This window comes from Argentina anserina, chromosome 5 (assembly GCF_933775445.1).
Source record: "Argentina anserina chromosome 5, drPotAnse1.1, whole genome shotgun sequence".
NCBI lineage: Eukaryota > Viridiplantae > Streptophyta > Magnoliopsida > Rosales > Rosaceae > Argentina > Argentina anserina.
Genome location: NC_065876.1, coordinates 303,730 through 320,013, shown reverse-complemented (window position 1 = coordinate 320,013; position 16,284 = coordinate 303,730). Strand labels below are relative to the sequence as shown.

At 38.1% G+C, this 16,284-nt stretch overlaps 1 protein-coding gene and 1 pseudogene across 3 annotated transcripts; both read left to right on the top strand.

Moving 5' to 3' along the window:
* Positions 1-717: 717 nt before the first annotated feature.
* LOC126793905 (uncharacterized) lies at positions 718-7,479 on the top strand. Of its 3 annotated transcripts, none has more exons than XM_050520536.1 (9): positions 718-862; positions 1,296-1,340; positions 1,516-2,733; positions 3,066-4,422; positions 4,926-5,205; positions 5,476-5,583; positions 5,666-5,944; positions 6,073-6,216; positions 6,876-7,479. In XM_050520536.1, exons 3-9 carry the CDS (start codon positions 1,533-1,535, stop codon positions 7,062-7,064), a joined length of 3,558 nt encoding a protein of 1,185 aa, XP_050376493.1. In that variant the 5' UTR covers positions 718-862; positions 1,296-1,340; positions 1,516-1,532; the 3' UTR covers positions 7,065-7,479. The 3 variants fall into 3 exon arrangements, with proteins under 3 accessions (XP_050376493.1, XP_050376491.1, XP_050376492.1); XM_050520534.1 differs by having other exon boundaries at positions 3,060-4,422; positions 6,876-7,478; XM_050520535.1 differs by lacking the exon at positions 1,296-1,340 and having other exon boundaries at positions 727-862; positions 3,060-4,422; positions 6,876-7,478.
* Positions 7,480-7,705: 226 nt separating this feature from the next.
* LOC126794207 (uncharacterized) lies at positions 7,706-14,491 on the top strand (annotated as a pseudogene).
* The last annotated feature ends 1,793 nt before the right edge of the window (positions 14,492-16,284 follow it).

Here is a 16,284-nt window from a genome sequence, read left to right as displayed (position 1 = left end):
CACTTAATTAAATACAGTTTGAATAAAAACTTGAACAAATCAATCGATGTAAACAAACACTTATATGGAATTAACTTTCTTCAAGTAGATATACAACTATATAATCTAAAATCCGGCAAGTTGCAGGGCATGAATTTTCAAATTTGACATAAGTTTGACAGATTTACATTAACATAAGGTTTATGAAGAGCACAAGCAACTTTCGTGTAGCTTGTGATTGGATATAACCATACCCGACAGCAAAGAAGCCCCTTGTACCATAATTATAGTTTAAGGTGCAAATGGAAACTTTAGATTAGGCAAAAAATCATGGATTTTCCATTTTCTTGTGCAAAACTTGTAACAATGAGCTGTTAGAGGACAGAATAGAAATTAAATGCCAGGCGTAGTATACATGGTTGCCTCGAATATATAGTTGGTGCAAAGATTAACCCAATTAGGGGGAAATGTGAATTGTAATCAGCCCCACAATTTCGTATAAGCTTTTTACAAATGAGGTTCCAGCTTCGAGCAAACCAAACCACTTTGATAATGGAAAGAAACGAGGGATTAGGATGACCCCATTTTACACTGCAACTCTGTAATGATAAACCAAAAGCAAAGGACAAAAGGACATGAAGGGGTTAAATAAAAAATAGTGAATCAGATTCTAGTTTAAATTATATTCCAAGAGCATCTGAAACAAAAAATAAAAATAAAAAATAAAAAATAAAAAATAAAAAAAAGAAAAGAGAGGAGCTTTGGACCACCCCAAATTCGAGAAGACCAGGCAGAGGAGGCCCCTTTTCGTGAGGAGAAGAGAAAGAAAGAACATAAGCAGCGCCAGCAGCAACCCCGTCACTTCTCATTTCACCACCACCAGGTTCCCTCTCCCTCTCTTCTTCTTCTTCTTCTATTCCGTTTTCTTTACTTTCATTTTCTGACTTGTTTCGTGAATACCCGGAAGCCATGTTAGCACCAAATCGATATAAAAATCAGATCTTGATTGTCTATTGGGTTTAGAAATAGCTTGCCAGTTTATGTGGGGATCAAACTTGAGTTAAATCTGTCTGGGATTTTAAGGGTTTTCTGAAAGTTTGGAATTTGTGGGGATTCGGGAATCGCAATCTGGTTGTGAATGCCGGATCCGCGTCGAGCTCTTGGGTTGTGTTTTCAAACTGGGGGCTGAGAAAGTTTGAGCAAAAGTTGGATGCTTTTGCTTTGCTAGGTTTGGTTAGAAAATGTGGGAATAATGAAAAAGGGAGGAAAGTTTTGATTTTTTCTTCTTCTGAGTATGGATTCTCCCCATTGTTCAGGACACTAGAAGACAGAATGCTGCTACTGGTTCAGCTTAATACAAGGTAACTTCTTCAAATTTTCGGGCCTAAAACTTAATGTTGAGTCTTGTATGGTTTTGCGTTTTTATGAGTAGGTCATAGGCAAGCAGCTGGTGTATCTTTCTTTGGAATGAGTTTTTTGATTGGTGAAATCAGGTTTAGAGGTACTAAGGATGTTTGTGTCTGGTCCTGTTTGTAGGTTATAAGAGGCAGAAAATGGCGGACTCGAACTCGGTTGATGTCATTCTTGACTTTCTGCGGAAGAATAGGTTTTCACGAGCTGAGGCAGCTCTTCGTAGTGAGCTCGGTAATCGTCCTGATTTGTATGGTTTCCTCCAGAAGCTTACTATTGAAGAAAAGGACGCTGGGAGTTTGTTGGAAGCTGAAAAGGGGGACAAACTGGTGGTGGACAATCAAGGGCTGGGATCACGGAACGGTGGTGAAGTTTCTAAGGAACTTATAGTGAAAGAGATAGAATGTGGAACTGGAAGGAATGGGTCTGAAGTCAAATGGAAGAATGCTGCTTCTGTTGGGGACCGAAATAAACCTGTTGAGGTGGCTGGGACTAATCACAAGAACTTTGCATTCTCCAAAGGTTTAGAGGATACTGTGCTTGATTTATATTCATGGAAGATCAATCCAAGTAATGGTCCTGCTGAACCTTATCAAAATGATGGTGGTAGTAGTAACACTAGCCACCCAGAGCCTCAGATACTGCAACAATCAAGGATTCATGCTGTGGAAATTCTGGATTCCGGTAACAGCACCTCGAGAACTGGAGAAGAGATTAGCTTTTCTGGTGAGAAGAAAACTTCATGGACTGGAAGTACTAGCAAAACCAATGTGGAAAGCAAGTACAATAGATCCCAAACAATTGAACCTAAGGAACTTGGCCAACAACAGAAGACTAGCACCACATACTTTAAAGAAAACTTTGCAGATAATCCATGGTCAAGAGCCGAAGAATCAACAAGTTTATCATCAGAGGTGTGGAAAGATTGTTCTGTTAAGACTGTATTTCCTTTCCCAAAAGGGGACATGTCAACACGTTATGATAGTGTTTCTGGTTCTGATAAAAAAGAAGGAAAGAGAAAAACCGAGCTGACTGATACTAGGGCATTAATAAAGGAGCAGGAAAATGAGGTGGCGAGAGCTTTATACTTGAGCCAGTCACAAGGGAGTTCTGAGCAAAAGACCATTAGTAGCTTGGTTTTTCCTATTTTGTCTGAGAATCAGAAAGAAGAGTTTCTGAGGTTGCCACCAGTAAAACTCAAGTCAGAGGACAAACCATTGACTGTTAACTGGGAGGAAAAGTTTGAGCGAGATGGACCTGTTGCAAAACTCAGTGCTGCTGACAATGCTCATCTTATTGGGGCATATTTGGATGTCCCTTTTGGACAAGAAATAAATTCTGAAGGTCGGTTATGATTTTTGTGAAGCAATTATATGGTCAACTACTATATTATGATTTAAAGTTATCAATAGTGCTCGTAAGTCTTATTATGCCACCCATTTGCCCATCACAGATGCTTTAATTTTACACATTCCTTTAGTGTATTTGATGTTTCTGTTATAAATCTATCTGTTATAAGCATGCATAATTTTGCTAGCTCTAATTTACAAGAGTCATTTAATATGGGCGTCATTGTTTGGCATTTGCAGTTCTCCTGGTCAAACTGAGTCATGTCTTGGTCTTGTATGTTTCTGTAGCTCTAGTCACTGATTTTTTTGTCACCATTTAAGGTCCAGGTGGGAAAAGGAATGCTGGTGGAGGTAGTTGGCTGTCTGTAAGTCAGGGAATTGCAGAAGATACGTCTGATCTGGTTTCTGGTTTTGCTACTGTTGGTGATGGACTGAGTGAAGATTACCCAAATGAGTACTGGGATTCTGATGAATATGATGATGATGATGATGTGGGATACATGAGACAACCTATTGAAGATGAGGCCTGGTTCTTGGCTCACGAAATTGATTACCCAAGTGACAATGAAAAAGGAACAGGTCATGGGAGTGTTCCAGATCCACAAGAAAGAGGTCCAACCAAAGATGAGGATGATGATCAATCTTTTGCTGAAGAGGATTCTTACTTTTCTGGTGAGCGTTATTTTCAAGGGAAAAACGTTGAACCAGTTATTGTGACAGATGATCCTAATGGAATTACAGTGACCGAGCTGTATGGGAGAACTGATGATAATGATTTAATTGCTCAATATGATGGACAGTTGATGGATGAAGAGGAACTGAATTTGATGCGTGCAGAACCTGTCTGGCAGGGATTTGTCACTCAAACTAATGAACTTGTTATGTTAGGGGATGGAAAAGTTCTGAATGAGTGTGGAAGGTCACGTCTGGATGATGTTTGTGTGGATGATGATCAGCTTGGTTCAGTGAGATCAATTGGTGTGGGGATAAATAGTGATGTTGCTGAAATTGGCAGTGAAGTGCGGGAAAGTTTGGTTGGAGGTAGTAGTGAAGGAGATTTAGAATACTTCCGAGACCATGATGAAGGAATCGGTGGGTCTCGGAAGTCTCATCATGGCTTGGAAAAAAAACATGTTGATCGATCTAACAGGGACAAAAAGAAAAGTAGTAACCATGAAGCAAATAAATATATTGTTGTTGGCGATGATGATAGTACATCCAGACCCAAAAAAAGTCAAATGGAAGGGGTGTTTTCATTCCCCCCTCCACTGAGAGATGGAGGACAGTCAGTGCAGGCAAGCTCTAGTAAATCTTTATGGTCAAACAATTGCAGTGTAGTTGTCACTGATGAAACTGATGACTGTACAAATACTTTGATGAATTCCGATGACATGCTTCCTTCATGGAAGCGGAAAAGTACTGATACCTCACCTGACAAAAATAATGATGACGCTGTTAGATCTGGAAACTCTACGCCCTCAACGCTCTCGAATTATGCTTATGCTGAAAGAGAGCATGGTAAGCTAGAAGAAGATGAAAAGATTGCTGCCCTTAGGGAAGAAGATACTGGAGTATCACTTGAGGATGAAGAGGCAGCTGCTGTGCAAGAGCAAGTAAGGCAAATAAAAGCTCAGGAGGAAGAGTTTGAGACTTTCAACCTCAAGATTGTGCACAGGAAAAACAGGCACGTCTTAATCGATGCAATAATCCAAATATTTGTGAATTAATCATGTTCACTTGTTTTTTCTATGATTTAATGCAGATCTTCTAAACAACTTCATTTGGCAATAGCTTTCTTATCATGTGAGCTTCTAGAAACTGATGTCAATTTTGAAAAAAAATTGTTGGGTGCTATCTGCTTCACCTTATTAATCAGTGAATTACATCAATATTTTGTTTTTTTTGGATTTTTAATGTATCATCACAAGAATCTCTTAGATATATTATGCGAAGCATAAAGCTAAGCTTTGTGCTTCGGTGATCGATTGGTTGCATTCGTTTACCCTTATCACTGTGATGCCCCTGCAATCTGTTTCTTGCATTGCTAATGAGAGATATCCTTCCTGCTTTGATTCTCTATTTTTTTCCTAATACTCTGCTTAAAACATCTTTATCATTTTCGCTGTCATTAGGTATTACTTGCCTCACTTCTTACAGATTGTATGAACTCCTGTTTTGGCTATGCAGAACTGGCTTTGAGGAGGACAAAAATTTTCATGTTGTTCTGAATTCTGTGATAGCGGGGCGCTATCATGTCACTGAATATCTTGGATCTGCTGCATTCAGCAAAGCTATACAAGCACATGATTTGCATACGGGAATGGATGTGTGTGTGAAAATTATAAAAAACAACAAAGATTTCTTTGATCAGAGCCTTGATGAGATAAAGCTTCTAAAGTACGTAAATAAGCATGATCCTGCTGATAAGTACCACCTTCTCCGATTGTATGATTACTTTTATTATCGAGTAAGTGAATCTACAACATGACATATTCTTATCTTGTCTGGTTTTAGGTGTGAACATTATTTAGACATAGATTTTTGTAAATATCAACATCTTCTCTGGTTTATGTGTTAAAATTATCTTCACATAAACTATTTTAGTATTGTCTCAAATGTCCCCATTTCGAGGTTTGTGTTGCTTGTCTAGCATTGACTTTTACAACTCCCTAGCTGCTATCATTTCGCTCGTAGTTTTGTCCAAACATTTAGTTAATAGTCTGTTCTTTTTTTGTAGGAACACTTGTTAATAGTATGTGAACTTCTCAAAGCAAACTTGTATGAATTTCATAAATTCAATCGTGAGTCAGGAGGGGAGGTCTACTTCACTATGCCAAGACTGCAGGTTTGTTGGGCTCAATGTACTACTTGATGACAATTATCCTTTTTGGTGTGCTGGTGGGTAACATGTCTGTTTGCTTATGCAGTCAATTACCATTCAGTGTCTTGAGGCGCTGCAGTTCTTGCATGGCCTTGGCTTGATACATTGTGATTTGAAGCCTGAGAATATATTAGTGAAAAGCTATAGTAGATGTGAGGTGAAAGTCATTGATCTTGGGAGTAGTTGCTTTGAGACAGATCACCTCTGCTCCTATGTTCAGTCCAGGTCCTATCGTGCTCCTGAGGTTATCTTGGGACTTCCATATGATAAGAAGATAGATATGTGGTCACTTGGGTGTATCCTAGCCGAACTTTGTACGGGCAATGTAAGTGCTCTTATGCATTTTGTGTGATTGATGATGCTCAAGTGTCATAAAATTTAACCACTTTCCTAGAAACAAATTATAAATGTATGATGCTGTTGCTAAATATTCTTTAAACTTGCTTTGTGTAGGTACTCTTCCAGAACGATTCACCAGCGACTTTACTTGCACGTGTGATGGGAATCATTTGCCCGATTGGTCAAAGTATGCTTGCCAAAGGGCGGGATACATACAAATACTTCACAAAAAATCACATGCTTTATGAACGAAATCAGGTACCATTATAAGAATTTCAGCTAATTAAAATTTGAAGTTTTTGCTGAGTGAGATACAAGCATTCTGCAGTTTTAACTGACCGGCAACTGAAATGGACTGCCCTGTTGTGAAATCAATCAAGTGTTTTCCCCAAATGACTGCTTCCTAGCTAATATGTCTTCATATTCACGATGTTTCATGTGATAACAAAGTTCAGTCATTTCTTTTGCGGTTTACTTTGGATGTGTTTCTTTCTAATTCTGTGATAAAATCATTTACAAGACTACATAAAAGGCTGATATGTAATTCCCAACTTATTTTCCCTATGGCAATCTTTTATATAAAGGCTTTGAAGTCGGCAATTAATTTGACATATTGTTAGGCCGCAGGGTTACCTATAATTTCTCTTTACACTTGAGGGTAAATCTGGAGTACTTGAAGCATGGATGATAGTTATAAAACTAGCATATGAATGGTCTTTTAATATTATATCCGTTCAAAAGCCAGGTTTTATTACATTTAGACTCCTGAAACTAGATGATGATAAATCCATTTTTGCAATCAGTTTCCCTCTATTTTTGTATTTGGGGTGTTGCTGAGGTGTTAATTTCCATGTGTAAATTACATTATTTGTATTAATTGATCTCGTTTGATAAGTGGTGCTATTCTTATTCTCCAGGAAACTAACAGACTGGAATACCTGATACCGAAAAAGACATCTTTAAGGCATCGGCTGCCAATGGGGGACCAAGGGTTCATTGATTTTGTTGCTCACCTGCTGGAAATAAATCCAAAGAAGCGACCTTCTGCAGCTGAAGCTTTGAAGCACCCATGGCTGTCATATCCTTATGAACCCATATCATCTTGAAGACTTTGAACTGTCTGAATATACTGCAGAGTTGCCCTTGCATTTTGGGTTTTGGGCATCTAAATACGAAGGGGCTACAGATTAGTTCCGGATTGAATCAAAACCAGTAACCTAGTTGAAGTTATGTTGGAAGATACATTTGCCCCCCCGGATTGCCACGGGATGCATTGAAACTTCTGTTTGGTTTGTGTTGGTTCCTTGGTTCCTTCCGCTTATACCAAGCTGAATGATCAAGAATGTAATTTTTGCACGCATTGTATTCTTGGGTTCTTCTTTGTTTGACCCAGTAGTGGAAGGAGAATCGTCAGGTCTTGTTGTATATGATTGTGTGATATATTCTTTTAGGTAATTTAGTAATATCTTGTGAAAATAGCTGCTTATCCAATTTCGTCGTGTATTTCTCCGGCAGTCTAAGCCATTTTGTTGTGATCCAAATTCCAAATGGCTTTCTTTTCAAGACGTGACCTCATAAATTTGTTATTTATTTATTTATTTTAAAGTTAACACGTTTAGGCCCACTTGGCTTCAGCTTTGCCTAAGCCTTTTATCAGGCAGTTGGGCCTTCATAATTGGGCTGTGGTCATCAGACCGGCCCATATTTACTAGTAAAAATAACAGTGGAATCTCGATCAGAAAAACACATGGAGGACTGGTCGCCGGAAGAAGAAGCAAAGCCATCGCTATTCCCGGTCTCAAACGTCCCTCAATGGCTCTCCAACACTAGCTTCACCACGAAGCTCTCGGTCATAGATGACGCCGTTGCCTCGCACTTCAAACCTGAGCGGCCTCTATCGCCGCCGCCGGAGGAGCAAGAGGAGGTAGTACGGCCCCAGCCGAAGCCCTACGAGCTTCTGGAGTCTTGGATCCGAAGCGAGCGATGATGATAGAGACAGGACGAGCAGGAAGAGGAGGGAGAAGGAGAAAGGGAAGAGGAGGAAGAAGAGGCGGAGGAGAGAGAGGTCCGCTGAGAGAGGCGGCGGGACGTTCGCCGGTTTCGGGTCGAGAAAGTCTAGTGTTCGGGCCTGGGCAGAATCCGAGACTAGACCGTCTGAGGATTATTACTCTGATTCTAATGGCGACCTTGATAATTTAGCCTTTGGATGTCTCTATAGGTATCATCTCTTTCACTTTGGATTAATTAGCCTTAATCATTAGTTTTATGCTATGTCAAATGTGTGGAGGTTTAATTTAAAGTTCAGTGTCTTGAGTTTGATGCTAGATTTACTGTTAGTGTGATGGATATGATGCTTTTGAATTGAATATCTGAGTTACTGTAATACAGGATGGACATTGCTCGCTACAAACCTTATGCTGCTGTTCCCGATAGCTCTGGGAACTTTCAAGCTTTGTATCAGGGGAATCAGACAGGTTCAGCCTTGGATAGAGATGCTGATGCTGATGTGTTGGATGGCCAAACTAAAATCTGGGGGTCGCTATTGGTCTGCAAAGTACGTGGCCTTGAAACGCCATAAGAACTTGAAGCGTCTTCGCTTAGTTGCCCCCTCCAGGGACCTTGGGATACAGTTGCCGGTGATTTTATTCCTTTGACGGATATACAAACATCTGATGAAGATGAAGGTGTTGCTGCTGATGAGTCAGCCTCGGGAACTGCAGGAGTTGTCGAAGAATCATGGGAAGATGAATTGCTACGCAAGACTCGGGAGTTTAATAAATTGATGAGGGAGCGTCCTCATGATGAGACAGTGTGGTTGGCTTTCGCCGAGTTCCAAGACAAGGTTGCTGAAATGCAGCCCCAGAAAGGTGCTCGCTTGCAGACTTTGGAGATAAACATTAGCATATTGGAGAAAGCCACAGAGCTGAATCCAGATAATGAGGAACTATTGCTTTACCATATTAAGAAGGCTGTACATATATCAAGAAGTTTGGACATTTGAAAATGAAAGACTCACCTAGAATTATACATACTGCAGATGTTGTTTGGGGTTTAGGTTTTAATAGAGGAATTCGTGATTAAAGAGTATGGTTCACTTTGAATGAAAACTGTGAATCAGTTTTGCATTTGGATTCTTAGATAAATGTAAATCTTTGGGTTGGTCATGATGTTCTCATAGGGATTCTGGATATAAAATCCAAAACTAGCAACTGAAATTCTTTGTTAATTATACATGCAACATCACACCAGTTCTTGACACTTTGACAGGCAGCAGCATTATACTGTTACTTGATGAGTTCTGATAATAACCTCCCCCCCCCCTCAAGCCTAATTTTGTTTCCAGTTTTGGGTTCATAAGTTGTTGTGAATGCTAACTCGAGAGTTTTACTGCGGTTATTGTTTCTTCTCACTCTAGTATTAACCTACTTGTTCCTTCCCTTCTTACATGAGACAAAAGACTTTGCTATTTCTTAATGTTAGGTTCCCTTACATTTGTTTTAATAGAGTGCCTATTATGATGCAGGTTTCCCAAGGAGAAAAATCTCATCCAGATCCGGCTATTGTTCAACTAGAGCTTGGTCTCGTTGATATTTTTCTCAGTTACTGTTGATTTGAATGGCAGGTTGGCTATCAAGAGTTGGCCACCGATCTATTTCAGGCCGAAATTGAATTCAGTTTGTTTTGTCCTTCTTTGCTTCTCACTGAGCAGAGTAAGCAGATGCTATTTGAGCACTTCTGGAACAGTGATGGCGCTAGAGTGGGACAAGAAGGCGCTCTTGGTTGGTCCACATGGTTGAAGAAAGAGGAAGAAAATAGGCAAAGGGTTATCAAAGAGGAGATGGCACATGATAATGAAGGTGGTTGGACAGGTTGGTCCGAACTGCTATCAAAATATAAGGAAAATAGTACCAATCTAGAAATGGAAGTTGAAACTTATGCTGTACTTGAAAAATTTCAAGAAGAAACTGAGAATGAAACTATCAAGCAAGAAGAAGATACTGAAGCTATGCTAAAGATGCTCGGTATTGGTGACGTCGGGTCTAGTGCCTAGTGGTGAGGTTAAAGACACGTCAACCTGGATTAGATGGTCAGAAGAAGAAAAATTAAGAGATTGTGACCAATGGATGCTTGTTCGTGCAAAATCTGAAGGTTTCCTCTATTTCTGTGTTTGCATGTGGTCTTGCTAAGTTTCCTACTGCTGTGCTTTTTGCTATTGTTGTGTTGTCCCCCTTTATTTTATTGCTTTGAGAAGTGGAAGTGTTGAAGGTGGAGAAGGGATTGTGTACATGCTCACTAATTTTTTATTTTTTATTAAAGCCGACCATTAATGACTATTTCGAACACCAGGAGCGGTTTTTGTCTTTGACCATACAGCAGATGTTGCCCGCGGGACACCTGATAGAGAAGCAGAAGAACACCTTTCAAGAGTCATAATGTATGAAGATGTTACTGAGTACCTCTTTTCATTGAGCTCAGTTGGGGCTTGAGGCCCGTTTATCTCTAGTGTTACAGTTCGTTGATTTCTTTGGTGGGAACACATCTCAGTGGTGAGTTTTCTAATTCTGTGATCATGATTTCTATGTAATCTTATTCCCTTTTGACAGAGGTTTGTTTATGTTCTAGTGGCAAAACAAATCCTTGATTTCTACACTAAAAGATAGATATTGCTTGCATAATTTTTAGACCTCCCGGATTTATTTCTTGTTTTATTTTAGTATTTATGTAATTTTTTCCTTTTTCTACTCTTTATTATTATTTGTTTGTTTCCTTGTATTTATAAAATTGTGATATGCCTTTTCCCCTTTTCTAAACAGGATATCTACTAACAGTTCAGCTTGGTCTGAGAAACTCCTTAGCCTTGAGGCATTTCCACAGTCAGTATTACAAACTCTGAAAAGGGTTCATGATGTCTTAAGCAAAAAACAAGGTAGTTCAAGTAGTTTCAGCATGGAATCTCTCTTAGGGACCACTAATGACGTCCATGAAAAGGCAGAGCTGATGAAGTTTCTTCGTAATGCTACCTTGCTCTGCTTGTCTGCTTTTCCACACAATTATCTTTTAGAGGAAGCTATTTTACTAATTTTAGTAGCGGAAGAGCTATCTGTTGTGAATCTGAATCCATCCCGCAGTTCAGTTACCCCCTGTTGTGCCCTGGCAAAGCATCTTTTAAAGAGTGATCGTCAGGTAGTTACGTTTGATTTCACAATGGCCCTCATATCTTTCATATCAGGCCCAAGTTCCTTTTTTAAGGTTCTTTGATGATGCCTGATAGAAGTATTGAAATTGTAAAGCTTTGACAATTTTTTTTTAAGACTGAATTTCTAGGTGGTAGCTCTGATATTGTCTGTTTTTGTCTTTTATGTTCATAGGATATATTTCTATGTGGGATGTATGCAAGAAGAGAGGCTTTTTATGGGAATATTGATCATGCAAGAAGATTATTTGATATGTCGTTGTCATCGAATGAAGGGCTTCCTATGGTGAGATTTTCATTTATGTTGAAACTAACTGTGGTTGAATGTTATTGATATTTGTTCATGATTAAAAGTTAAAATCAACCAATGTGTACTCTAATTTGTGAAAAGGTCATGTAACACAATTTCTGTCAGTACACTAGGATGTTAGTTATGGTTATGCTGAGAGATTATGAGCATGGGGAAGTAAATCTGTTTCAAGCAGCACACATTTAAGCTGATTCTTGCAACAATATCAATTATAGCTGAAGGGCTGTATGGATATTTTCTTTGGTTGCAGTGTATTTAATTAATCTTACATAACTGAGCAGGAATTGAGGTCTAATGCTTCTCTTCTGTATTTCTGGTATGCTGAGGTGGAGCTAGCTAATGATCATGGGGGTTCCGTCAGAATCATCATTTCGTGCAATCCATGTTCTATCTTTGTTAGGAAGTGGTGGATCATTAGTCCGTTTAAATGTCAGCCATCAAATTTGCAGTTGCTAAGAGCGCGCCAAGGCTTTAAAGAAAGAATAAGAACAGTTCAAATGTCATGGGTACATGGTGTTATAGATGATCAATCCACTGCTCTCATATGTTGTGCCGCTTTATTTGAAGAGTTAACTTCTAGGTGGGCTCTGGGAATTGATGTTCTAGATCAGGCTTTTGCAATGGTGATTCCAGGTACTTTTTTATATTCTTCTCCTATCTTCTTCATTTGTAGCATTTGTCATGCTAGTGCTTTTCTATATGATGATTCAATTTTTGTTTTACTTCAAATTGTCATGTTCTATTTCCTCTATCCTCAGTTCGTTCTATACATGTGTTGTATATAACTCTGAAGATGTTTTTCCTTGTACTGCTTTATATGATGAAATTTTGAGTTACACAGATACTGGGGGAGGTTTGGAATGTTAATCTCATTTGACATCTATTGCAAACTGAGTCGCCTAAACTTATAATATAAAATCAAATGTATTTGTAACTGTAACAATGGGAGAATCCTTTTCGACCGTATTTGTCATTTATCTGCTCGCTGTTTTTTTTATGCTCTTATTTTCTGCATGTAAATTGCAGACAGAAAAAGGCATAGCCATCAGATTGAATTTATGTTCAACTTCTACATGAAGATGCTGTGGAGACATCATGATCAATCAAGTCTATCAAAATTCTGGAAGTCCGTTCTGCAGGGGCTTCAAATATATCCTTTCAGTCCCGAACTTTATAGTGATTTAATTGAGGTTGACCACTTTCATACTACATCCAATAAACTCCGGTGGGTGTTTGATGACTACTGTCAGAAGTAAGATCTTTATCCTTCTCTCTTCTTTGTTAAGATATAGTGAGGGAATCACCATATATGCCTCAAGTTAAATTGATTTTGTTATTCTCTGAGCTCAGTCTGAGAGACCAAAATGGTGTTGACCAAAAGTTCCCCCATGCTTCTTTAAGTTGAGGTGTAAATTCTTTGTTCTCCCTGAATTGGGCATTTGAAGGTTTGAATAGGTTGTAGGCTAAATGGAACTGTGTGATTTAAATTTCTGAATTTTTTTTTTAACTTAGTATGACATAACCGAGATATCTTTCTGGGGAAAACGACTCATTCTCTCCTCATGTCTGGCATTAGAAGATTCCCTTTTGCATTATGTAGCTTCTTTAGAGACTCAAATGTGCACTTCTGCATAGCTGGCCAATACGGATTGCAATATTGCATCCTAAAGATCATGTATTTTAATTTTCCATAAACATGTACTGCATGCACCTAGGCTGGATTTTTTCTTGTGGTATGATCTGTCGCATTTGTTATGTTGGGTACATTTAATTCATTTTGCTGCAATTATTCATAGGACATCTGTTGTTGTCTGGCTTTTTGCCTTGTCATTTGAGATAAGCAAAGGGGGCTCACAGCACAGGATTCGTGGATTGTTTGAAAGGGCATTGGCAAATGATAAGTTTCATAACTCAGTTGTGCTGTGGCGATGCTACATTGCATATGAAATGAACGTAGCATGCAATCCTTCCACATCCAGGCGAATTTTCTTCTGAGCTATCCATGCCTTCCCCCTGGTAAGAGCTATCTTATGAAATGAATGTAGCATGCAATCCTGCTGAAAACTGGTGGTTGCTTATGTCTTTATTCGTAACTTTTGTAGGTCAAAGAAGCTATGGCTTGATGGTTTTCTCAAATTGAACTCCCCCCTATCTGCAAAAGAGCTGTCAGATCTCCAAGAAGTTATGCGGGGTAAGGAACTGAATTTGAGAAGACATTTATGAAATTCTTTTGCAAGATGAGCTAGTACTATAACCATCAAATGCAACAAATGGTGCCTGGTAATGCTGGATGGGACGGATTAGCAATTATGTTTTGTTAGGTTTGTATGGAGGCTGTTTAACATATGGATGTGTGGCATTACTGTTGTAATCAGGGGCGGAACTAGGATTGAAAAGTGGGTAGGACTAGTTTTAGTTCAATTTTTTTTATAGAAAACTAAATACCTAAAGAATATGTAAATTATATGTTGTAACTAAATAAAGATAATGAGAAAAAAATGGGGAGATAATAGAAATAAATTAATGTAGAGTTTAGAGATAGAAAAATAGTAAGTATAAGGATAGAGAAATTTTTTTGAAATGGAAAAAGAACTAGGAAGGAAGAGGAAGAAGAAAAAAAAATGAAAAAAGCAATATAGAGTTTTTTTGTCAATATATATATATAGTTTAAAGATAGACAATAGTAGACAATGTTGTAAAATATAAGACATTGAGGATAGAGAAAAAAAATTAAAAGAGAAAAGAACTGTGAAGGAAGAGGAAAAAAAAAAGGAATGAAAAAAGCAATAAAACTCTATAGTAGACAAAGAAGTGGAAAAATTGGGAATGAAGAGGAAGAAAAAAAAAAGAAAAAAAAAACAGAATGAGAGGGGTGAGAGTCGAACCTAGTACCACTTGGTAAGACTATATTTAAATTGACAGTTAGCCAACAAGACTAACTCAAACATGTGCACATATGACATATATACTAGATAATATTTACATGTGTTTTTCGGTAGGGCTATAGTCCTACTAGCCTTCCATGTGGTTCCGCCCCTGGTTGTAATTGGTATTGGACTAACAGAAATTGAAAGTGTACTGTGTACAATCAATCTTTTTATCAACAGAAATTGAAGCAACTTTTTGTAAACACGGCAGCTCATTTACACTGATATGTGTGAAACTACATTCTAATAAAATGAGTCGGCCCGAGCTTAGTTCGAGCTTTTTCAAGCCGAGTCGAATTTGAAGATGAAGATGAAGCACAAAAATTAAGTTTTGGTGTGGCTCGAGCTCAACATGAACAATCTAATATTCGGCTCGGCTCATTTACACCCGCTGAGTACTGTTTCTGTTCATGTAGATGGAAGCTCAAAACAATATGCAATTTTCACGTACCTTAATATATAGGGTAAATTCCTCCTATGGTACTTGATGTTTGGCTACTTGGACAATTTGGTACCTGATGTATGAAAGCGGACAATTTGGTACCTAAAGTTCTCAAATTTAGGCCATTTTGGTACCTCTATCAATTTTGACCATATTTTCAGGGTTATTTCAGTCATTCTAGTCCTAAATTCATTAAATTCACATTTTTCTTCATTTCTTCCTATAATTGCCTCTCTTTGGAGATAATTAAATTGATATATCTACTCCACTTAGCATCTACTTCGCATATATCGAAAATAAATTTTTTTCTTAATATACTTATTGTATCCTAATTATTTTCTGCAAAGGAAATAAATTACCTTTATGCAATTGTAATTTTTTTCAAAGTTTTTTAATTACTTATAATTAAAATTAATTTAGATTGATAGCTACATTATGAAAACTTATATACGTAAATCATCACAGATACTAAGTGGATGAGTTATCAAATTTTTAGTAATAACTTTAGAGGCAATTTGGAGGTATTATAAAAAAATGAAGTAAAGTTGAGATAAGATGACGGAAATAACCCTGAAAATATGGTCAAAATTGACATAAGTACCAAAATGGCCTAAATTTGAGAACTTTGGGTACCAAATTGTCCGCTTTCATACATCAGGTACCAAATTGTCCAAGTAGCCAAACATCATGTACCATACGAGGAATTTACCCTAATATATAATCAAGCACAATAAAATTGTATGCTCTATTGTAACTTGTGAGTAGAGTCCATGCATGCATGGGTGCTGGTACGGAAACCCTAGCTAGCCTCCTGGCCGGCCCTACATCTTTCATGGAGTCACAACCATATGGAATTCTGTTGAAATGAGGTACTCGATCGATTGATCAATTAATTCCGGCCCGTAGCATCTCTATCCCGGCCTGAACTACCACACCATTATCCATGGAATTAAGCACGGCCAGCGAATCGGAGCTATATTTATAAATTAAGTCCCTTTAAGCAATATTCCAACATCTCAAATGCATGCACCAAAAAATTAACACAGAGGTGAAAGAGACTGTAACGACCCTAAAATTTCGAGCATAAAAACTCAAAATATTAAAGTCGTACAATACTAAAACAATCTCAACGAATCGAAAATCGTTTAAATGCACAACAGATCATTACTGAGTTCACAATACAACTCAGACAACCAATTATTACAAACCCAATTTATAATTCAACATTACATAAAATGGAAATGTATAATCCTCACAAGAAAGTCGCACAAAATCCTCACACAAGCTGGAACTAAATATCTTCAAGTCCTCTGAGCGGTCCGTCAATTCTCGTTAATCCACACCTGCGGAGTATCCACTACACCATCGAATTGGTGTACCGGGATTGTAAACACAAACCCGGTAAGCTTTACAACTCGTATGAGTAAAAACAACAATAAAACTCGCATATCAA